The sequence below is a fragment of the Micromys minutus genome (assembly GCF_963924665.1).
Source record: "Micromys minutus genome assembly, chromosome: 1".
NCBI lineage: Eukaryota > Metazoa > Chordata > Mammalia > Rodentia > Muridae > Micromys > Micromys minutus.
In genome coordinates this window covers 67,015,084-67,040,106 of record NC_137969.1, presented here as the reverse complement: position 1 = coordinate 67,040,106, position 25,023 = coordinate 67,015,084, and the positions used below count along the sequence as shown (strand labels likewise).

The window sequence follows — 25,023 nt, the reverse complement described above, 5'->3', positions numbered from 1 at the left end:
GACACTGAGGTTCAGCAAAAATAATTTACCAAATATTTTACTTCACAGTAAATGGCAAGCCCAGCATTTCAGTATGGCCTCTGTGTTTGACACAAAAGGACCTGTGTCTAAATGTTATGCTGATCACTGCCTGAGAGCACACTGTATGCAGATGCATACATGTGAAACAGTATCTGCTTCACTAAATATTGTACTGAACTGCGAAGAAAAGAGAAAGCCAGAGCTCCTCGAATGCTAACTGGCAGATATGAAGCAAAGGTACCAGCTTTATGTTTTGTAGCATGTACCCAAGAAGGTGATATGAAAGACAAAGCAGGCAGAGAATTATACCCAGGTGAGAGTGGACATCTTGACCTTTGTCTGGATCACTGCAGATTGAAGACATGACACATGTTCAAGGATTTCATACTGTGTAGAAAACAGCAGAATAAAGCTTCTTGACAGGGGATCACTTTGACCTTCAAGTTTTTTCCCATTGGCAAGCTTTCAGATGATGAAAACTGGAATACTATGATGCGACCACTAGAAAAACTTCCAAAATAGACTTCTCAGTACTGATGTGAAGTTAAGACAGACACACTTGCCTACCTGAGGGCTAGACTTAATAATAATGATAAATCAGCATGACCCAAGCACACACACTAGTCACAACATCTTAAGTTATATTCTGCTTATCTGGACTACATGACTCAGACCTCACTGTAAAGGGTTCAAGTTGGAAACCATGGCAACTTTTTATTAATTTTAAAGTTTGAGCTTCAGCCTCAGATATAGAATGTTTTCCATTAAAGTCCAGCCAGTGGATGTGAAAATGAATGCAAGCTATCATGGAAGAATAAGTACAGCTTCCTTAGATTCAAATAAGCCAAGGTGAGGATGGATTTTGGAACTGGATAACAGAAGCTCACTGCTTTTCTTTTTAAAGAATTAGATAAAAGAAAGCCACAAAATGGTAACTTATAAACATATTGTTACTGATAAAAAGGAGACTCTAGTATCATTTCACAACTAAATTTTTGATGTAAAGCCAGCCACTGTAGCTCATGCCTGCCATTCTAGTATGTAGAAGGCTGAGGCTGAATGAGTACTGTGAGTTCTAAGCCAGCCTGGGCCACACTATGAGTTCAAAACCAGTCTAGGCTACAGTGTGACACTGTCTCAGAAGACAAGCACAAGTGAGGTATGATCATGAATAAATATCAATGGAATGTCTGCTGTTGAAGATGCTCTGGTGGTGGTCAGTAGGGTCCCAAGTCTGTTCGTTGTTTAGCAGCATAGGGAAGGCTGTCTATTGAGCTCACCTGCTAATGAGGGAAGTCCCAAATGTCAACTCCATTCGAACCACAGCTGGAATCTGTGTGAATCACCTAACAAGATCTTAGTCACAAAAGACACAGATGACGTGATGCAGAAGATACAGAGTCTGATCATTGTCATGGTGATGCAGCATCTACTCAAGCACATGTGTCTTGTCTTTACAACAAATGGTAATAGAATTGAGAAAGGTCAGTGATACTTGCTGTAATTTCAGCTACTTCAGCGACAGGAGGATTGTACCATCTCAAGAATTCAGGGTCAGCTGAGGCAACAGAGTGAAATCACTCTTGGAATTTTTAATGACAATATGAACAAAAAGAAGCAAAATGAAACTAGAACCTTTAATTTTAAAACCTCATAACAAAATATAAAGACCTATATGTCACTGTCTATCTATCTATCTATCTATCTATCTATCTATCTATCTATCTATCTATCTATCTATCATCTATCTATCTATCTATCTACCTATCTATCTATCTATCTATCTATCTATCTATCTACTTATCTACCTATTTTTGTATTGACTATGATCTAAAATTTCCAACAAATTTTCAAGTAGACATTCGTCTTCTTGTGGTAGCAATAAGAAGTGGTCTTTGGAAATTGTGGTATCTACCACTTTATCTCTTTTTCTCATGGTGACAAAGCAGGGGTACTGACTGACACAACAGTCTATAAATAGAGCAGAGGTTCTTGCCAGACACCATTGAGTACTTCGATGCTGAAGTTTCAGACTCCACACTGTGAGGATATATGTTTCGGTTCTTTATACATTTGTCAGCCACTGACATTTAATCAGAGCAGCATAAGCTAACTATGATACTGTCTGTGTATCATCTACACACCTATCATCCATCTGCCCACCCATCCTTTTTTATTTATCCATCTACCCACATACCATCTATCTACCCATTCATCCACGCATCCACCCATCTATCCATAGACCCACCAACTCAGCCATCAATCCATCCATCCATCCACTTAACCATTATCTATCTGTTAATCTCTTTTCTCCATCCCTTATTGGCAAGCTTTATCCTTCTATTTTTTAGGTTACTTTAAAAAAAAGAATCCAGCTAGAGAAGATTACAGGAAAAGATAATTATTCCAGGATGAAGCTCAATGTGGCCAAGGTCGGGCACATTGCAGAGTGGCTGGGTGGATGGTGTGTTTTGTGCCATTGTCCTGAAGTCAGAAGCAGCATGCTTCAAAGGTCTCCAGACCCAACCCAGTGAGGACTGCATAACACAGAGGATTCTACTGGGCTGGGGGAGAGAGAAATGGGAACCTAGTGTTTGATCCCATTGAAGTGGCTCTTCCTTTTCTTCAGATCAAATTATTGATGTGTGCCCAAAGGACTGACTTATTAACTAAATATATTTAATGGATAATAGGTTATGTCTTATAAATGAATATACAAATCACTACTTAACAAATCCAGTAGCATTGGTAGTTAGGTTTCCTAGAATCTTTAATCAGGCTTTGTTTGTTTATTTGTATAAGGAGAATTAAGAAACATATTAAGTAGAATATACCTATGAGAGAAATGACATATCATTTTTATGTGAAACTCAAGGAATTGTCACAGAATGTCCATGGTAAAGTAGCATCAACCTTGGCCTTACCCTTTAACTTCAAGGCTTCTAATACCTTTGAATCTGCAGTCACGTCGCTCACCAGCTTGACTTCAATGTTTTGTGACGTCAGCTGGAGCAGTTTCTCAAAAAGACGTTGACCCTAGGAAAAATATTCAGAGACAAAGGAAGAGAGAAACCTAAATGTTTGCCATTTTAAGTTGGTATAAACAATCTTTTCAAACTTTATGTATTCAGTTTGTAAAAGGCAAGTGCTTCAATGACAGGTGTTCACAGATGTGTGAAATTCCTCAGGTTTCACAACTAGAATAGAAACAGAAATGTAGAAGGCACTCTGTTTTCCAGCCCTGTGCAATCCAGTAGTGTGCAATAATAATTTTGAATACACAATGCAAATTTACTTCCCCTTTGCTTTTAAAGATATAGTCATCCTCACATAAAGAAACAGCTAAAAATATTCAGTCATAGCATTTGGCACAGGAAGACCAAGTGTTCTTCTAATTTACAAATCATGCTTTTTAATCTCACTTATCTCTAGCTCTTTTCTTTGTAAATACAGACTAACCTTAACTTCGAATGGTTTCTATAATGTCAACAAAAATCCTCGAAATCATTGTGGGCATTTACAATTTACTTCATCGTGTTTAAAACCTCTTTCGCTGAACAGAACAAATGTTCTGTATAAAAAAGAAATAAAAATGTAAAGAGCAGGCTTTGCTCACAAGCATGTAATCTTGGTAAGATTTATTTCAGGTTGACTGAGTGATGATGGACCGAGGAATGATTTTATCTCCAGGAATGAGACTGCAATATTATTTGCAATATTATTTGCAAATAGTATTTGTTTTTCCTCGGTGTTTAGATAGACACGTCTTATCTTAAAAAGAGACCGGTCTGTTGTTATTGACTTTCCATGTTTGCTTGTGTGGACCTCACACAAAACACCTTGAGAAGAACCAGCCGGATAATAAGGCTTAGGTCTTAATGGGCCCCAAGTGCACCATTAAGCTTATCTTGATAAAAATCTGTGGTTGGTAATGATTATTTATAAAGGATTTGGTGACTGGGAGGAGTTGATGAAGCAAATGAAGATGCAAATGAGGATTTAGATGAGCATGCAAATGAGCATGCAAATGAGGATACAAATGAGGATCCAAGCAGTGATTCCTGAAAAACCTCCTGGTGGAGCAGAAAGATCAAAGATTAAAAGTCTAATACCCCAAGGAGCTGGTGTGACAGCTGACAGCCAGAAAAGGTGTCTGGTACAGTCACCCAGCACTGTGCTTTAGCCCAGAGCAGCCAAAGTTCTATACCCCTTGGGTACTGAAGGGCACCCTATGCCATGCAGCCTGTTAGTAGAGGTTAAGGTTGCCCATGTGGCACTTACACAGACCCTCAAAGTTTTCAGTATCCCAGAGCCTGGGGCAACTTTACCCCTAACAAACAGTGTATGTAACAAACATACACTGATAATTAACAGATGCAAATATCTTTTAGTACAGGCCCAAATAAAAAGTGGGGGAGGGTGACGCCCAGCTGCTGGTTTGTTGTCTTGGTATGTAAGGCTTTTTTTCCTTATTATTATTTATTGTATTTTTTTTTTGTACTTATGTATGTATGTCTGTGTGAGTGTGAGCCAGTTGTGTTCCGTGTGTGCAGGGGTTGGTGGAGCCCAGAAACAGATATCAGATGCCCTGAACTACAGGTGGCTGTGAGCTGTTGGACGTGTGCTGGGAACTGAACATGTATCCTCTGGAACAACACCAAGTAGTCTTAATCATTGAGCTGTCCATTCCCCTCGGAGTGTGAATTTTAGTGAGAACATGACGAGAAGAGGCTTCAAACATAATATGAAGGTGAACTCACATTGCAAAGCCTGTGGCTTTTTTTGCTCCAAATCAGCAACTCTTCCTGGTCAACTTTGGCCTTATGCTGTGCCTGCCACACACTGATGAAAGTCAGGTGCTGCATGCATGAGGCAGATTGCTATCCCACCCCTCACCCTGGTTAACATATATTCTCTGAAGTTGGTTGCAGTTTCCTCTTTCACAAAAAAAAAAAAAAAAACAAAACAAAAAAAAAAAAAAACCAAAAAAAAAACATTTTGTGTTTTAGCAATATCCCATAGATAGTGGATCAGTATCTTTTCTTAAGTTCTTTTATTTTTTAAATTTTAGTTAACAAAATATATTTAGCAAAAATAAAAAATATGTTGTCACCTATACTGTCTTCATTCATGGCCCTATATCTTGAGCTTACTACCCTTGCTTTCTTTTGTGCAATTTAAAACAAAGACCAGAACTCTTATACATGAATGAAAATAGAAACTTTGAAACCTACAGACACAGGCAGGCTGTCATTGAATGAAGCTGCTTTTCCCTTTTAGAATGTGACAATTACTTATGCTAGGGAATCTGAACAGTTCAATATTAACACTATGACAAACTTGGGTGTGTGGAACTTCTGTACATGGACTTGAGTGGACCTTCTATCAAGTCATCTGTTTTGGACATGCTATGTTCCTATCCCAACATTTTTCTTTTAACATTTAGAATATATCACCACCCATCTCTCTCTCTCTCTCTCTCTCTCTCTCTCTCTCTCTCTCTCTCTCTCTCTCTCTCTCCCTCCCCCATCTCTCTCTCTTTCTCTCTCTCTCCCTCTGTCTCCCTGTCTCTCTGTCTCTCTCTCTCTCCGTGTGTGTGTGTGTGTGTGTGTGTGTGTGTGTGTGTGTGTGTGTGTGTAGTATGTGTATGCATATGCTAGGGGGTAAATGTGTCTCTGTGTGTGTGCATATGGAAACTCAGGGTTAATTTGGGAAGTCATTCCTTATAAATGTTTTCGTAGACGAAGTGATGAGCTGAGAGCCAGCCATACCCAAGCTGTACAAATACAATGATTTGGCTGAGTGCAAAGCATTTCTTTCTCTGTCCTAACTATCCAAGGCCTAGGTCTGGAAAATTCTATCTTCCATATGATCTTATCTTCCAAGCTGACTGATTCAATCTGGCTTCTCTCAGCTTCTCATTGATTGCTCTGCTTGGCCTCATACTAACTTTGGTAATATGTTCTAATCTTCTGGCTAATTCTGTCATCACCTGTGTCTGACTTGTTCTCTCTGCCACCAGTCTCTGTAAAACTGTCCTGTTAGAACTTCTGTACACAATCTCCTCTTACCATATGACCTTTTAGTTTCTTGATGCTTTAAAGTTCTCCTAAGAGTTGGACATATCTTATCTCCTACTCATTCTGTCAAATCTTTCTCTGACTCATCACTTTGTCTGCTCCTCAATTAGATGTCACTTTTAAACATGGCTACTTTCTTTTACAAACTAACCCTTGCCTTCACTGTTAGACATTAAACATATATACTAAGGGTATATCTGTATTCCAGTCAGATCATACTGTAATTCAGGGCACGTCTATATTCCATTTGGATTAGATCTTTGGATGTGATTTCTTGCCAGAGCAGCCATGTTTCTGGGTTAAAATTCTTCTACAATTCCTCAAATACTATTTACCTCATTTTTTTAGTTGTTTTTTCAGACATAGCTAGGCAGGCCAGCCAGCAAGCCCTGGGAATTTACCTATTTCTGTTTTCCAAGTGCTGGGAGTACAAGCTCATGCCATCATGTCTACTTCACTTTTGTTTGTTGTTTATTTGTTTTTGTTTTTGTTTTGCATGGCTTCTGGGGATTAAATTCTAGTCGTCATGTTTGTACAGCAGGCAGTTTATCTTCCCAACCTAAAATGTACAAACTTTCAAAAATATTTTTAAAGCTTTAAATATGTTTGTGTGTGTGTGTGTGTGTGTGTGTGTGTGTGTGTGTGTGTGTGTGTGTGTTTGGGTGTGAGCATGTGCACATGAATGAAGGTGCTGAATAAGACCAGAAGAGGCTATAGGATCCTTGGAACTTAAATTTTCAGTGGTTGTAAGTTACTTTACTTGGGTTCTGAGAATCAAACTTGGGTTCTCTGCCAAAGGAGTCCATATTCTAAACCATCTTTCTAGCCCACACTTTCAAAGTACACTGTGTTATGCATAGGTCTCCAGCAATGTTCTCTGTATTGAATTCACTTGTTAAAAAAATAATGAAGGCATCTAGTCTTTTAAGTGTCAACAAATATAAATTTTATTCTTTCTGCTAGAAAACATTAGCCATTGGCTAGACTCTTGAACCAAAGGTGAACGAAAGTTGATTTTTAAATTATGCTCATATATCAATACATATGTATGGGAGTTTATGATGGGTAATATTGGTTGTCAACCTCACAGTATCTAGAGCCACTTTGAGATACAAACCTTTGAGAGGTTACCTAGAATAGGTTAATTGAGATGGAAAACTCCCACCTTCTCTGTAGGTGGCATCATCCTGGGAGTTAGGGTCCTGGGGTTAACAACAGGGAAAAAAAGTGAGCTGAATATTAGCACGCATCTTTCTCTGCTTCCTGATGTGGATCTTACCAACATGACCAGCTGGCTCAGCTTCCTGCCACCATGACATCCCTGTCATCATGTACTATGTGCTGCTGCTATGAGCCAAAATGAAGCCTTCCTTAATTTAATTTTGTTGGGGTATTTTATCACAGCCAACAGAAAAGTAACTAAGACAGATTTCCCCAGGAAGAAATGAGACTTGATGTGGGCAGATGAGTCTCAGCCTTTACACAGACAGTGAAAATAAGGCTGGAGCCCTGAGACAAGGAAGACACTTAGAGGAAAGTGATCAGAGGATGTGTGTGATCAGGTTGGGTAGCCTTGCTATGCCTACAGGAAATGAGCCTCTCCGATGATAGGAGTTGTCTTTAGAGGTACCTCTCTTGCCAGTGCAGAGACATGCTATATGGAAGGACTTTTCCTTTTTAAATGAAACTATCCTTTACAAAAGAAGGGGAAAATGCACTGTACTCTAGGCAAAGGTAAAAGGAACTTTACCTGTGCATGATGGTTCTTACTGGCCAGTAGGCAAAACAATCTGTGTGTTCAAGATGCATATTTTGAGGCATCATATTCTGATTCTGGTATCTTTGATGACTAGTGGGTGGGGTTTATAAATGACTCTTGTTTCTTTTGTTTCAAACCAACTGGAACACAATGAAATGCTCAAATATAACATGAAAGGAAAAAGCAAAGATAGCAGAGCAGAGAAGTCATGCTTGGGACAATGGACAATGGACTTGGTAGAATGAATTTTAGGGAAGTATGTAGCTCATGAGGCTGCTCCTCAAACTTGCCTTACAATCAAACACTCTGTTCTCATAAAATGTATTTTTATTTATTTTGTGTATGTATATGTGAGTATTCATGCTTGCATATATGTACACACATGAATGTGCTTGGAATTTGGAAAACAACCTCAGGTGTTGCTTCTAAGGTGCCTTCAAACTTTTATTTAAAGGGTTGCTCATTTGACAGAAACTTCCCAAAGTATATAAGGCTAGCTAACCAGCACACTTCAGGGCAAAGATAATGTAACTCCATCTTACTATTGCTGGTATTACATTGTGCCACGATGTCCAGGTTTGTATGTGAGTTTGGGGATTGAAGTTACATTCTTTTGTTGGTTTCAACAGAAATGGCCCCCACAAACTCATGTGTTTGCGTGTTTGGCCCATTTGAAGAGGCACTATTAGAAGGTGTGGGCTTGTTGGAGTAGATGTGGCCTTGTTAGAGGAAGTATCTCACTGTGGATTTCTCCTATGCGCAGGCTTTGAGGTCTACTATGTTTAAGCTATGTTCAGTGTGGCACAAGACATCTCCTGCTGCCTGGGGATCAAGATGTAGAACTCTCAGCTCCTTCTCCAGCACCATGTCTGCCTGCACACTGCCATGCTTCCCACCATGATGATAATGGACTGAACCTCTGAAACTGTAAGCCAACCCTAATGAAATGTGTTCTTTTATAGGAGTTACCACATCATGGTCTAGTCTAAGAAAACCCGAAGTTTTCAGATGCCTCAAGTGTGTGTGTGTGTGTGTGTGTGTGTGTGCGTGTGTACTGTTTTTCTGTCTGACTCAGGACAGCACACAAAGCCACACTCTGCTCTTACCACACTATAATGTCTCTTCCAACATACTTTGTGTGTAGGAGGCACTTTCAATGCCTTGTTACTTACAGTGAGTGTTTTATTAGACCTGGCCACCACATCTTGCTCATATATCCATTTATTGTTCTGAGTCAGGGGCAGGAATGGGTTACAAGTGACAAGTAGGCAACTTGATATAACCAAGGTTGTGCATTCTGCTGAGCTTGGGGGAATTTATGACATTGGAAGCCCACAGTGGAGCAGGACTGATTACAATGTTTTTCTCAGAAGTCAGTTAATTCTGAAAAGGTTGCCTACAGAATATGTAAGGAGAATGAGTGCACAGATGTAAATAATCTCAAAGTACATTATTAACTTGGTTATAGGTTGGGTGAAAGGTTGATGGTTTAAGCAGCATTTCTCCTGAAAAAAAAAAAAAATCCCACAGCAGCAGAGTTAAAGTCTGTGGAACAAAGGCAACTGAGGGGTGTCTTCTCACTTGAATGACCCAGAGATATTTATTTAACAAGAGGCAAGGCAGACATTTCTGCAGCACCTCAAGGCCTGGGGCTGAGAAGAAGGAATTGGTGGGAATCAATTGTTCTCTACTTGCCCTAGTAAATCTTTCCAGCCTTTACCTTTCTTCACATGAAAGAAAAAGTAACCAGCATCCTGATAAAGAGAAGTACCCACATATTTAAATGGATTCAACACAAAAGGTGTGGATGTTTGAGCATTGCCAGAGCTACAGTGTTGAGGGTTCTCCAGAATCTCATGTGTTACTGTCTAGGTCTCCTTGTTGTCATTCCCCGGGAGGAGAGAGAGACATGAGGAAGTGAGGCCTAGTGAGAGGTCTTCAGATCTTGGTGATCTCCCTTGAAGGGAGTGGAAGACAGTCCTTCCCCTTTCTGTTTCTATTGCCTATCCAACAGCAGAGTCCTACTGATCTGCCTTAAGCTTCTAAACAGTGGAGCCACCTGACCACTGCCCACACATTACAACTCTGTGAGTCTAACTTTGTGGTCTTTATAAATTGACTGTCTTAGGTTTTCACCAGAGAGATGGAAAGCTGACTTAAAACAAACACGGTGGGCACCTGATGATACCCAAGCCAGAAGCCAAGACCCAACCATGGTGTGAATTCTCCAAGATGCAGAGATGTGCTTGGAATGGAATGTAGGACTTCAGTACAGACTTAGACAAGTAACTAACACACATGACAGCCATTCTTCAGGTTCAAGCTGGGAGCCTGTGGTCATTTGAATATGCTTGACACGTGGGAGGTATGGCCTTATTGGAGGATATGTAGCCTTGTTAAGGAAGAGTGTCACTATGGAGGCAAGGCTTTGAGGTCTCATATATATGCTCAAGTCTGGCCAGTGTGATCCAGAGCCCGCAGAAGATAGTCTTCCTTTGGCCATCTTTGGATCAAGATGTAGAACTCTCAGCTTCTTTTCCATCACCATGTCTGCCTGCATGCTGCCATGCTTCCAACCATGATGATAATGGACAAAACCTCTGAAAGTATAAGCTAGCCCCAATTAAATGTTTGCCTTTTTAAGAGTTGGTGTCTCTTCACAAGAATGTAAATCGTAACTAAGACACAGCCTGAGGACCAAGTTTTGAAGTGTTTTAAAGCACCTATGTGCATGCACACACACACACACACACACACACACACACACTTATATATATATATATATATATATATATATATACACACACACACATTCATAATGTATACATATGTACACACACATGCACACACAAATAGAAGAAGGATAATCTGCTAGGCAGAGGAAATATTCAACTAATCAATGCATTGGACAAAAAGAAGTAGACAAAGTAAGTTTGAAGAAGTAGAAAAAACTGTCCAACTCAGGAAAGACATAAATCTTAGAAAAAAAAAAAAAAAAACTGAAACCACACCTGAGGGTAGAGGCACATTTTTCTGGTACAGAAAGACCTGCATCCTTCTGTAAAGCAGCTGGACATCAAGGATTGAAATTCTTACATTGTTTCTAGTCAAAGGAAGAGAGGGAGTGACTCAGAAAGGAATCCATAACAGACTGGCATGGAGCCAGCCACCACAGCACTAAGTTCTACCCAGTGGGCAGATCATAGCCAAGAATCTTATGCGCATACAAGAACTTTACATGTGGGGGTGAAACCGAAAAATTGTAGATATTTAGAGACATAGCAACTGTCCTGCCTGCATGCCCCATATGAGGAAGAGCTTTAAGGAAAGACACTAATCAAATATAAGAGAAAAAAGCCGAACTCTCTGAACACCGTGAAAGAAGACATAGGGAAAAAGAAATGAGCAGGGCATAATATTTTCTGCATTAATATTTCATGCATTTGCTAAATACAGATTCTTAATAGAAGCAATGCATGTTGTAAAACAGGAGCAGATGTGTCAGGGCCCCTGAAATAATAGACCCCAAAGAATCAAAATTTCTCTAGGGAATTGATGCAGGGCAAATCACAGTGCCAGAGGAGCAGCTGTTTCCTGTGTAATGACTCCATGTGTATGTTGTGTGTGAGTATGTGTGTACATGTGAGTGTGTATATCTACATGTGTGTGTTTGTGTATGCATTTGTCTGTATAAATTATGCATGGACTATCAACTGTCCAAACTTTTTAATAGCCACAGAGAGGTGATTTGCCTTTTTAACTGCAGTTTTCCAGATATTTATAGCAAGAAGCTACTGTAATATAATGAGAAAATGTCCAATTGTCCTTTTTAAAATAAAGTACTAAGCCGCAGATGCTGGTGCACACCCATAATTCTTGCACTCAGTTGGCAGAGACAGGGGAATTCCTGCAAATTTGAGGTCAGCTATGAAGATCTGATAAGACCTGGTCATGACTCAAAACAGCAAGCCAAAATGATAAACAAAACAACAGCAGAGGGAGGGAGGGAGGGAGGGAAGGAAGGAAGGAGAGAGAGAGAATGCTACTCTAAAAGATGGGGAACACATAAAGGGAGAAATCAAATAAGCAAACAAACAAAGCCATGAGAGCCTGATGGGATGAGCCTAGTCTTCTCTTGATCCAGAGAATGAAGAATAATGCCTTTGGAGCCATGATTTATTGACACCTACATTACTGGCTTTGGGAGAAATTACACAGGTTAAAGACCTGCCAAGAATATTATTTATGCATTTGTATCATATCCCTTGGAAATATACTGAAATGCAAGCAGGGGCATAATCATAATTTGTCAACAGATGGGGAGAGAGGAGCATGCAGAAGCAGCAGAAAGTGCTGAGAAAGAGTAGACAGAAGGGAGGACAGAATCCACCGGAGCAGGAGAGCTGCTGAGTCCCACGGGACAGAGGCAGGCTTCTCAGTGCTTTCTCTTGCAGCTCCACATGGCTGTATTTCCTTTCTCAGTGTTCATAGGGGGATTGGCGGGGGGGGGGGGGGGGGAGTCTCCCTTGTGTGCTTGATTTTTTTTTTTTTTTGTACTTCCAGTAAACAGCACAATCCTCTCCACTCCCTGCCCCCTGCAAACATTCTGCTCAATGAAGGTTCCTCGGCACATTTTTTTTTTTTTAATTGGAGAATGCAGATGTAAGCACTTGCTGAGTGTTGAAGGTGCAGAGCTAGAGAAAGGTTCTCTTTGAAAAGGGACACCTTTCCTCTTGGGCTCTGCTGGCTCATGCTGCACCAGGAGGTCTGCTGAAATTATGTTCCCTCTGAAGATGACAGGCAGTTCTCAGGACTCAGCTCCTGTTCGTCCTGGCTACACTACACAATGAAGACACAGGGATAAATACCGCCGAGGCTCCGCAGTCCAGGACTCCACTCAAACATGTCTGCTCCCTGAGAGAAAAATGGTAATGCACAGGATTAAATTGAAGTGGGCAAAAATCAGGCTGACAAGCCACCTGGGGAAGGGAGTAACCTGGGTCTGTCTTAAAACATGAAATTCAAACTATGTTTATCAGACTGGCACATTTTCCATCAGCAATTCTCAATCCTGGCTGCCTGGTGGACTCCTCTCGTCTTTTCTAAGCTTGGCCTCTTTCCAAATGCTATCATGTAAAAGCGCTCTGGGGGGGGGGGGGGGTGCATCCATCTATTTTCAAAGCCCCAGGTTATTCTTGGCGGCCATAACTATAACCTGCTGCATGAGGAGTGGGGCTGAAGATCTATGGAGGATAAAGGACATTTGTCCTTCTCCTTTTCTTACTTAAGCCTGAAGGACAATGTAAACACATGTTCTGGACAAGACCTTGGCCACTTCTCACAGAGGCCGAAGTCTTTGTGGGCAAAGGGACATCATTCCTGTTTTCCAGTGATTCAGAGCTGGGTGTCCACTAAATTTAAGGTCCTGCATGTGGAAAACAGAAGTAGTGTCGTCTCGAGCCCCTTTGCATTTTTCACAAAGCAATATGAGGGTGACATTATCCTATGTGTTTTCTAGATAAGGAAATAGGAATTGTGGGAGCTATGGCACTTGTTCAAAGTGGGCACAGCTATTAAGCCACTAAGTACATCAAATACATCAAGTGCCAAACCCTATAGCTGTGGTATGCTGAAGGTCTCCAAGGGTCCCTGTAGTCAGTCGCATATACCTTAGTGAAAGGACTTTGGTTATATTAGTAGTTTTCTCATATTACAACAGACTATAATGACAAGCATGAGTCTAGTTATTTATGTGGCTTCTACTTTTGGAGCTTCTTTGAATGACGGCTCCATAACTTTGGGCTTCAGATGAAGCAGCACTTCAGAGTGGGAGACATGGATGAAGATGCTGCTCACCACATGGGCCATGAGCAGGAAGAAAAGGACAAAAAACTCAGCATCTCACAATCCTCTTTGAGAGTTGGTGGCACACCCTCACTGGCCTAAGGACTTTCCACAGGCCCCTACATCTCCAAGTTTCCACTACTTTGCAATTATCTCCAGTGTTTGAGAGTTTGTCACCATGACAACACAGATAGACCTGTGTTTAGTGAAACAAGTCAGGCACAGTGGTCTCCCTTATAAGTGGAATCTAAACAACAAAACTCTTGGAGTACTAACAGTGATTTCAAGAGAGAATAGCATTAGTGGAGTAGGGGGAAAGTGACAAGTGGGACTAAGAGGTATGATTCCATTGTTTGGCAAGAGAAATATGTTCTCTTATTCTGTGTCCCACAGGGTGAGTACAATGAACACTAAGGACTTGTGTACCTCAATATACCTACAAAAATTTGGATATGTTTGCCATCAAGAACTAAAAGAAGAAATGCATATGCTAACTGCTCTGAGCTAATCATCATTATATATGTATGAATCCATGTATCATACCATGTCTCCTAAATATGTACAAATATGTGCCAGTAAAAGAACCTTAAAAGATAATTATTATATAACCTCTAATAGCACAGAAAAATAGGATTCATCAGGGTTCTAGAAATAGTATTTTCTTACAAAGTGGATCCTGTCCATGGATATGAGGGGTGAAGAGACATCAAAAGTCTTCAAGTTGCAAGGCCTGAAGAAGAGATAGGGAGCATCGAGAGAGGTAGGGACAGAGATGAAAGGGAGAAGGACATAGGGAGTCACCGATGATGGAGAATTGAGGAGATGAAAACTGGGAACAAGGGGTATGGACTAGTATGAAAAGTAATTGTAATACAAAATGCTAGTATCTTTTATGCACTAATCCTAAGATGGCTGTGAAGCAAGCGTGGCAAGGAGAAGCTTTATAAGTTAGAGAAAACAAAGGCCCTTGGCAGTTGGCCAAGCTATAGCCAGAGTCAGTTATAACATTGATAAAGCAAGGGAGGAATGGGTGTGGCCAACCCTGGAGATAGATGTAGGTAGAGCAGGACACCAGGCTATACCCTCCCTGTGCCATGTAGCATGGGCTGGCCACAAGTCCTCCATCCTCCTGTGTACTGGGATTATAGACATGTGCTACCAAGCCTGACCTGTTTTAATTTTAATGTCGGAAAATATAGATTGAGGTTGAAGATTACTTTCTAATAAAATGTTACTTTTCCAGGATCTAGTATGCCAAAAATATTATTACCAGATAAAAACTGTATCAGATAGCAACCAACAAACCAATGGAAAGGTAAAAAGAGAAACATATAGAATTCTGAAGAATGAGCTTTAGGATGTTGGTGGGGGCATATGTTTCAGATCTTTACCAAAGACAAAATGAAGGCTTCCTGAACATTAGGGGTATGGAAGATGTTCTTCAGTGGGTAAACAGATGGGTGAGAGAAAAACTATGTGTCTGTTCTCACTCTCTTCTTCTCCCTCTTTCTCTCTCCCTCTTCTTCCCTCTCCTCTCTCCTCTCTCCTCCTCTCTCCCCTCTCCTTCCTTTCTCTCCTCCCATCCCCTCTCCCTCCATCCCCTATCCCCCCTTCTGTGAATGTGTGTACACATGCATGAAAAAAATCCATGACAAATAGAATGAAGGCCAGAATTTATATACATTACGATAGTTTATCTAATCCTTAACTTTGAAAAACATTGCTTTTTTTTTTTAACAGGTAATTGCCAAGTTTCTGTCCCAGTGAAGCCTCTAGCTCATTACTGGTGAACAGTGCGAAACTAACTGGAACACAAGCTGTGTTGTATGCACAGAGGATTGACTACACATGGCGATGTTTATGGTAGTAATAAACGCACACAGAGGCTTTAATTTATCTGCCATCACCCTGGCTTTGATGCTGAGAAAATGGAGGCACAGACAGTCCTGTATCCTGGTCGAGGTCACACAGCTGCTAAGTAGGTAAATCCTACGGGCTTTCTGGAATCTGCTAATCCCCTAATGTGTGGAGAGAGGTCCTAAGCTTTGCAAATGACCTTCTGGATCATTGCTCACTCTTACTCCTCATTACCTCCACCAAATCCGGTGCGGTTTAAAAACGATCCAAATTTTCCAAAATCAAATCATTTCAATGTATCATCAGTTGACAATCATGCCAGTTGGAAGCTCTCTGGGAGGCCGGCATCTAATTGATTTCACATAAATGCATCTCCTCAACATTCCGTTGTTTCAGCTCATTAATTGTATCATTTGGTACCTCACAGTAAGTCAGAAAGAACAGGCACTCTCTCTGCATGGATTAGGAAGCTCTACTGATCAGCCTCCAGCATCCGATTTCTTGGCTTTCCCCAAAACATCTTGATTTTTATTAAAGAAAAACATCATTTTATCTTATAAATTAGCAATTAAATGTCCTGTAACTTTTAATACTATATTAGAAAAAGTCACCATTGTGGCAGAAAGGAATACAACCTCTTTCTCCTAACAAAGCATTTTCACTAATTTCAAGGTATGGTTGCCATGGCATTGTAGGCTCCACTAGCCTTCAGCTGGGCTTTGAGACAGTGCAAAGAACAGAAGGAAACAGGCAGAAGGATGGCAGCTCTAGTGAGATGTAGGGAAGATAAAATGAAGGATTTACAGTGGGAATCAAAGCAGCATCATTTGGAGACAGCTTAATGGGTGCTTTTCATGTAAATCTGAACACCTATGCTCAATTCCCAGGACCCATATAATAATCTGGGCTTGGTAGAGTGCTAGAGTAATTCCAGGGCTGGAGAAGTACACAAAGGTAGATCCCTGGGCTCATGGGCTTGGAGTCCAGCCAAATCACCATTGAAGTGACCCATTCAGAGTTCCTGTCTTCCTGGGTGACGTATGCAGTTTCAAAGGAATGGTACTTGAAGTTGACCTCTATCTTTTTACAGGCAGACACACATACACATATGCACCCTCACACATATATATCTGCACACTCACTCACTCACTCACACACATGCAGCACACACACACATACATACATTCACACACAAGTAGCACATATACACATGTGCACCCTCACACACATATATGTGCACACACATTCACTCAAACATGTGCAGCATGTTTTTAAGCAATGTCAGTTCTCAGACAATATTTTTGTAAAGTCCACATTTATCATTCCTGCTAATAACAGCTGCCCTGATGCTTACAAGCTCACCTCTCATTGAGATGAGATACCGATCCAGGGAGGTGTTTATTTGTGTCTTTTTGCTGCTGAGCTGGACTTACCTGCCCTGGTGTACAGTTCTGTGGAATATTTCACTTATAGCCAGACTGTAATAAATATGTGGTTTTGGTTATACTTCTTGCTTGTTTCTTTGTTATTTATGGCCCCCTTGAGCACTTTGTAGGCTCTGTTAGTTTAGGAATAACTGTCATGTTTGACAATTCTCCATTAGATAAAAGATAGTTTCTTTAAAAGAGATGAAGAGGGGACTGCAAATGTGACTCAGTGGGTGGAGAGCATGCCTAGCATGCAGGAGACCCTGGGTTTAATCCCAGCACTGCATAGATGTGACCGCTTATGTCATCAATTTCATAACACGAAGGGTGAAGGCAAGAGGACCTAGACATTCAGGGTAACCTTGACTACACAGCAGGTTTGAGGGCAGCCTAAGCTACTTGAAATTCCATCTCAAAAAAAAAAAAAAAAAAAAAAAAAAATCACCATCATAACAAAGAGCAAGAAGGAAATTTGATCTGTTTCTTATGCAAAAAGATATGGGCTGAGGGTGTGGCTTCACAATAGAACATTTTCCTGACATGCACAAGGCCCTGGGTTCAATTATTCCCTGAACAATTAAAGAAAAATGCACAGTCAGACACAGCATATAGAATGAAAAGGTTAGGACACCACTTGTGGAGACCCCCTGGCTTGAACCCACAGGATCAGGATGATCTCAACGAATCCAAGGCCAGCCAGGTCTGTATAGCAAGTTCTAGGACAACCAGGGATACCTAGGTGTCCTGTCTCAAAATAAACAAATGAAAGAGCCACAGCTAGATCCAAGAACACATTTCTGCTTCTAAAGTGATTAAACTCAAGATCTGTCCTCACCACAGACTAAGGATGAATGAGCTTTCTTAGCCTATATTTACCTTTTTTTTTCCTTTTGAACAAAAGTGCCCATGATAGTTTCATCTCTGCTTTGACACTGAATGTTTGGGGTGTCCTTTGGGCATATAAACCGTGTTTGGAATTCATGTTTCCCAAGCAAGAGAATTCTGCATGCAGATCCAGAACTGTGAGCCTCTCATGCCATGAATTCAATTACATTTGAGGATGCACTGATTTATATTTTAAGAGAATGAATTGCTGTGGTCAGAAAGTGGTCTCTGCTGTATAATTTCTAAAGATGCCAATCAACCGGTCTATTCAGTTCCTGGATGTGTCCCCTTTCAGCTTGTGTAGGTGACTTCCTTAGACCCATGCAATACAATGGATGGGTGCAGCACTCTGAAACGCAGAATCTCTGAATCTCAAGCTAACAGGCCTCTCAGCTTCTGCTTTTCTTTCATGGATCCAACCACAATATAAAGAACTCAAGTTCTTTCACAGAATCCTAAGAGAGAGCCAGTGAGAGACACAGCCAATCAGCAATTTTCAGCCATGCCAGTTGAGATGCTGAACATATTCCATTTAATCTGGCTCTTCTGGCCTCAGGTAATCTATCCCCCAAATCACTGCAGGTTGTCTGCCAAACCCTGACCCAACCCACAAGGAAGTAAATGATCTTGGTTTTCCTAGTCACTAAGTTGTGGACGACACATTATGTAACAATAAAACCTGAACCACATGTTTGAATGGTAGAAGTAGGAACATGCTGAGCACAATTCTTCAGTATGACGGTTGTGTTTTTTGTTTGTTTATACTTATATTATGATAATTATTACTTTAAAATAGTCAAAGTGAAATTGGATGAAAAACAGATTTCAAGATAGCAATCAAGAGTTATGGTAAGTTTTGTCAATATGATTTGTATGCAAAGAAACAAAATTGATTTGACCCAGGACCCATACAGGACATTTAAATATAGGCCAGTGTTCATATACATGAATGGGAGCTCAGTGCAAACCATCACAGTTTACCAATATAAAGAACCAGGACATTAAAGTTACAAGGATCCTTTTCATTTTCCCTTCAGAGTATTTAATTCAGAAACCACCTTTTCTTATCTTCACAAAAGTGACAGAGTTCAAAATACACACCTGTCCTGAGAAGTTTGACTCCATTATTTTAAAAAGTTAGCTCAGAGTCATGAAGATGAATTGTATAACACAAGTGGACTAAATACACTTCTCAGCAGGAAGATAGATGTGTAAGCCCGCAAACTACACAACACAGAATTCTAGGCCATGCTGTGGGAGGTGTTATGATGTGGGTGGCATCCTCAAAGCCATGCTACTTGGCAGCACTGTACACACAGCCTCTTGCAGACAAAGATGAAACATGATCTTGCCCTGAACAAACCCGGGATGATCATTGTAGTGGAATGACACATGATTAACAATGGAACAGCTCCATAAATGCATACACATAACTGTCCATGTGCACTCAGGGGTGTTGGGATTCGGAAACTGAGCCAGTCTACTCTTGTTGACGCTGAGAGTAAGGAGTGTAAAACACACATAAAGCATCACAAGCATAGAGGATAAGGCTTACCTGACATGCGGATGGGTGGGTGTGGTTGAGATCCCAAAGCGAAGACACTATGTCGACGGACTTTTTGGCCATGTTGAGTAAGTTCATCCAGCCTTGGAAAAGTGGTAAGTGAAATGGGGCATCTTCAGAGTAGTTAAGGCCTTCAGGAATGTTTTCCACAAGAGCAATTCTTAAAAAAAGATTTTGAAAACAAACAAATAAAACCTTGTCAAACTTGAAGCCATTGATCTTATCACCTGCATTCAGAGGAACATGGAAAGTGATTTTTGAGTTTTTCAGTTATATATATTTTTTCTAACAATTTCTGTTCACAGAATGTCTCTTACATATTCTATATCTTAACCTGTGGTATTTTGAAAGTGGATGCTGTTTTTCTCTAGTTAGTATCCACTTGTAATTCAGAAAAATCTAGCATATGATATTGATGTATTTTAAATTAGTCTTGAAAATGAAAGCATACCAGTGCTTTCTATGAATGTATTTTCCTCTTCAGAATCATACTCCTAATATTTCCCCTGAAACAATCCAATTCTTTTATAAGATATTACCCTGGAAAGCAGTTGGAGAGCATGAATTAAATTTTTCATATCCATTGTGTCTAATATAATGTTGGATATATTGGAATTCAATAAATGTAGTTATTATGGCTTAACATTCCTCTTGGTGCCTCCTAGCTCAAGGAGAAAAGGAACACTGAGAAGAAAATTACAAAACTTAGAGCTGCATTAAAGCCAGAGGTAAAGAATATGTAACAAAGCTAGGCCGTAGTGGTGCCCACCTCTAATCCCAGCCCTTGGGAAGCAGAGGCAGGTGGATCTCTGTGAGTTTGAGGCCAGCCTGGTGTACAGATCAAGTTCCAAAATAGCCAGAGGTAAACATTGTGTAGAACCTCCCACCAAAAAGTATGTAAATTATTGTAATAATCATAACTTAGATAAATCAACAGCATCCTATTGATCTTTCGTCTTGTATATTTCTAATACAATGGGAACATGTCTACCATGGGCACCCCTCTTTGGCCTTGCATTTCAGACTGTTTTCCACTACCAGTTTAGGTGACACATAGATTCTTTGTTGTTTTTCATTTTTGAGATTGCATTTTACCTACTATATTTCTCCCTCCTCTTTTCTCCCTTCAAGCCCTCCCATATACCTCTCCCCGTTCTTCTTCAAATTTATTACCCTCCATTTTTTCATTGGTTGTTATTACAAACACATAGACTCTTAATGAAAGGATGAAAAATTTGTTTCCAGTTTACTAAATGTACATTCTTTTGTAAATGGAGAATGAAATTATGTGTTAAATGTTTCCATAACAATGACCTGATTTATTCACATTTAAAAGCCCAGAGAGGTATATAGTTCAGGGTTGGAATGGAGCTCTGAGGTAGATCATATACTTTTCATTTATGAGGTCATGGGTTTGATTCTTAGCACTACACACACACACACACACACACACACACACACACACACATACACACACACCTTTACAATTAGAACTCAGTAAATGATTATCAAATGAGTTTTAGCTTTCACCACACAATTTAGCATTTCTTAATAAAACTATTAACTGATACTCTTTTTGAAACTCCATTTAGCCTGAATCAAAAATATAAATACTGCAAAAACCAAAAAAAAAAATCATGAGGGAATCTGAAATATCAGAGCTAGATTGAGATCTGGGTTCATGGCCCAAAACATTTTCCATGTTGGGAAGCTATCACACTCTATGTCTGCTCATGAACTCACTAATGTTTGTTGATTTCCTAGTAGAAAAGGACTATCAAGTCACAACATATAACATCCTCCTTGCCCCTCAGGAACTCACAGTCAATAGAGAGCTTGTCCCAGACAAACTCACTGGAGTAGGAAGCACATCACAGTCAGAGATAAGATATGGATAAGAAGTGAGTGGAAGGGCAAAGAGAAAAACTATAATTCTGGGTAGGACAACTGAAATTGAAGGAGACAGAATCTGATATGAATGTGACACCTGGGAACTTTGAGGCGTAAGCCAGAAGATGAAGGTGCTCAGGGTTGAAGGAAATGTTTAGTATATCTGGACAGTTTTGAGTTGGTGAGCCAAGAAGCAAGTATGGCAGGAGAGTCAGGTAGTAATAGCTCATGAGGTGGAGGAGACCAGAAACATCCATGGAGCCAGTCTCATGGAGACTGTGGACAGAGAGGAGTTTGAACATGGTTTTGATGCATTTGGCAGCAACTGGATGTGTTTCTGAGGGCTAACTGGCAGTACACCTGCATGTGATTTGAAGGGAGACATAGGGGATTAATTGTTGACTAGAAAAGGGTAGAGGAGGTTGAAATATTTCTGTCAAGAAAAACAGGAAGTTTGAATTAAGTACATGGGGATAAAACATATGCAGCAGGCATTTTAGACACTGCATCTTAAAAATGTTGTGGCATTATGAGTACAAGGACATGTAAATGAGAACCGGACAGATCACAGGGACTCTGATTTTATTTTGGGGACAACATGCTGACTCTGAGCTGGCTGTAGAGTCACCACCAAAGGTCTCCTACAGGGACTTGAGCTCTTTTCAAAACCATTTTCTTTCATGGTTGGACTAATCGTTTGAAAGAATCAATTCAGGGGCTTTTCCCAATTTAAACTCCTGATGGTTCTCTCGCCCTCACTGAGGATGGTACACATTTCCACTCTGCCTTATTCTCTGCAGCTCTACGGTACTCAGATGCCTTGTCTGAGGTTTCAACTACAGTAGCATCTTTCTTCCTTTGCTGCTCTTCTGTCTGGACCCTGATACAGCAAGTGCACCCCGTGTCCCAATTTTCCTACCGGCCATGCCTGATTTCTCTTACTGTCTAATTTCTGACTTAAAGATCATTTCTCTATGACCATGACATAGGTGAGATTTCCTTATTATCAGTGCCCAAGGTAACATGTTCTTTCCCTGCCATCCTATGTATTAATCTCAAGACATCCATGTTCAAGATTGTTTTCCTAGATTGTGTGGTGTGATGTGGTATGTGTGTGAGTATCTGTGTCTGTGTGTATGTGCTTGTGCACATCTGTGTCTGTATGTTATATGTTTGCATCCTCGTGTGTGTGTGTGCATCTCAGTGTGTTGTTGTAGTATATTGTTGTCTGTGTGTATTGTGTGTATGCTAATCATATGTGCTTGTATAGGTTATATATGCACATCTTTGTTTCTGTGTATGTAAGTATACATTTGTGCCTGTGTATCTATGTGTGTATAGTGTTTGTGTATGTGTGCATGTGTGTGCATGTGTGTGCATGTGTGTGCATGTATGTGTGCATCTGTATGTGTATGTACATCTGTGCATGTGTGCTGTGTTTTACAGTGCACTGTTGTGTGTGCTATGTTTTATGTGTGTATCTGTTGTACATGTGCATCTGTGTCTCTGTGTACATCTGTGTCTCTGTGTACATCTGTGTCTCTGTGTGTGTCTGCATCTGTCTCTTTCTTTTTTTCTCTCTCTTTCTCTATGTATCCATGTTTCTATGTGTGTTTGAAACAAAGAACATGTTTACTTCATCCAGGTTTAGATCCTCAGAAGCTAACACACTGTGCAGGAGGTGTCCAAAGAATCTGTAAACCATCTTTCATGAAAATCTGAACAACTGGGTAGACAGGGATTGGGTCAGTTAAAGATAATAAGAAACTTGAAAAAGAAGGTAAAATGGGACTTGACAGGGTTACAAAGGTAGAACAGATGAAAAGAAAAACACCCTAAGGTCTGATGTAAAAGAAATGCCAGTATTTATGACTGGTAGAAGGTGAAGCCAATAAGAAGGTTCAGAGGAATTATTTATGAAGGGAGTCAAGCTAGGTTCAGGAGAAACGAGTGTTTGGGAAGACAGGGTGAGAGAAGGTTAAAAGTTGTCTACACCAAAAAAAAAAAAAAAAAAAAAAAAAAAAACCAGAGGCAGTAAACAGTGGCTGATGGTAGATATTTTAATTCCATCCACATGTGAAGTGCAATTATCTGGTAAAAGCTAGACAGAGTGGCAATAAATGATTCAAGGTAATCAGCAGTTTTAGGCTCCTGACAAACAATTCATACAGTTAAAAACCATACAACAAGCAGTAAAGCATCTCCCTATCAATCTGACAAACAGAATAGGAGATGATAGAACGATGGCACAATTGCAGATCGATTCACACCAAGCCATTCTTTTTAGGGTGCCATGTGGTCTTTGCTGAGCATATAAATAATTCAGAATCCCTAGTCTTAATTGGAAATCCTGGCGTTCTTTTTATTTAATCTATACAGAATTCATTGATGACTTATAAACTTAAATTTTGAAATTTTTATTTTGCTTAATATCTAATTCAAATTTAGCATTCTCATCATTGATGAACACAGGGAATAAAACATGAAGAAATTTTAGCAGAATCTTTTATTTGGGTAGCATTAAGAATTTTTATACCATTAATTCCTGAACTGGGAAGCAGAATCAGGTGTATTTCTGAGTTCAAGGTGCAGATTGAGGTTCTGTCTAAATTTTTATTTTATTTTGCTTTATTTATTTTGGTATAAAGTTTGTTTCAATTTACCACAAAAGAGGGGGAAGAAATATTTTAAGAGCCAGAGGAAGTATATTTCTATAGTGAGACAACGTTGCTGGATATGATAATTCCATACACGAACTCACAAAGGCTGGGACTGCCTTTACCAGACCTGTACAAGATCAAGTCAGCCAGAATTCCAGCATAGATGAGGGAGGGCTCTGGAACCCCTTCCCTAGCTGAGGGCTATTGGCAGGTGATGAGAGACTGAGAGGCACTTTTCTTCAGGGACGCAGACTCTGAGACACTATTACCTATGATTTAGTAAGTGGTCTTAAACTGTTACATACATAGGAAGCACTAAATGGATTTGGTGGGTACCAAATTTGAGAGATGGGGAAAGAGGGGAAATAAAGTTGAGAGGGAGAGAGAGAGAAGATAAAGTACAGAGGAAGAGGAAAGTTGAATTTGAGAGAGAAAAGGGGAGCTAGGGGAGAATTTGGGGAAGAAGGAAAAGGAATTGGTTGAGCATAGACTGGATCCAAGCATACTATATGCATGCATAAATATTAAATAATTAAATTTAAAAGTAATTTTCATGTTTTTGAGAAAAAGATGATATCATGTACACCATTCTTCACAGTGCAAGAATAAGGCTAAGTGTGGTGAGAAGTCCACCACATTTTACAAGAAAGAACAGGTTCTAAGGTGATCTGCGGTATTTTCCACAAACTCTCAGTGTTGAAAGTCTGGAGCCGAACAGGGCTCGGCTCATCTGCCACCTGGACCAGCAGTTCCCAAAGGTTTAAAGACTGGCGAGTAGGAGATCTGGGCAGCCAGGGAGCAGAGAGATCTCTGCGGAGTGCACACGGAAAGCGCACCCCCGCCCTGCTTGACCCAGGGACCAGGAACAGAGCATGGGAACCTCTGCTTCCACCCAGCGACTTTGGGGCACAGAATAGGGCTCCGCCCATCTGCCACCCGGACCAGCAGTTCCTAAAGTTTTAAAGACAGGTGAGTAGGAGATCTGGGCAGCCAGGGAGCAGAGAGATCTCTGCAGAGTGCACACGGAAAGCTCGGC

The 25,023-nt window shown here is 40.3% G+C and overlaps 1 protein-coding gene across 2 annotated transcripts in view; it reads right to left on the bottom strand.

Annotated features, from left to right (window-relative positions):
• PLD5 (phospholipase D family member 5) overlaps positions 1–25,023 on the bottom strand; it is a gene marked incomplete at both ends in the record, with an annotated part of 347,611 nt that overhangs the window by 118,625 nt on the left and 203,963 nt on the right. For both annotated transcript variants that reach the window (XM_080920189.1, XM_080920190.1), the window contains 2 exons: positions 2,946–3,057; positions 19,429–19,597. In XM_080920189.1, coding sequence (XP_080776315.1) covers positions 2,946–3,057; positions 19,429–19,597 — 281 coding nt within the window. The remainder of the gene's footprint in view (positions 1–2,945; positions 3,058–19,428; positions 19,598–25,023) is intronic.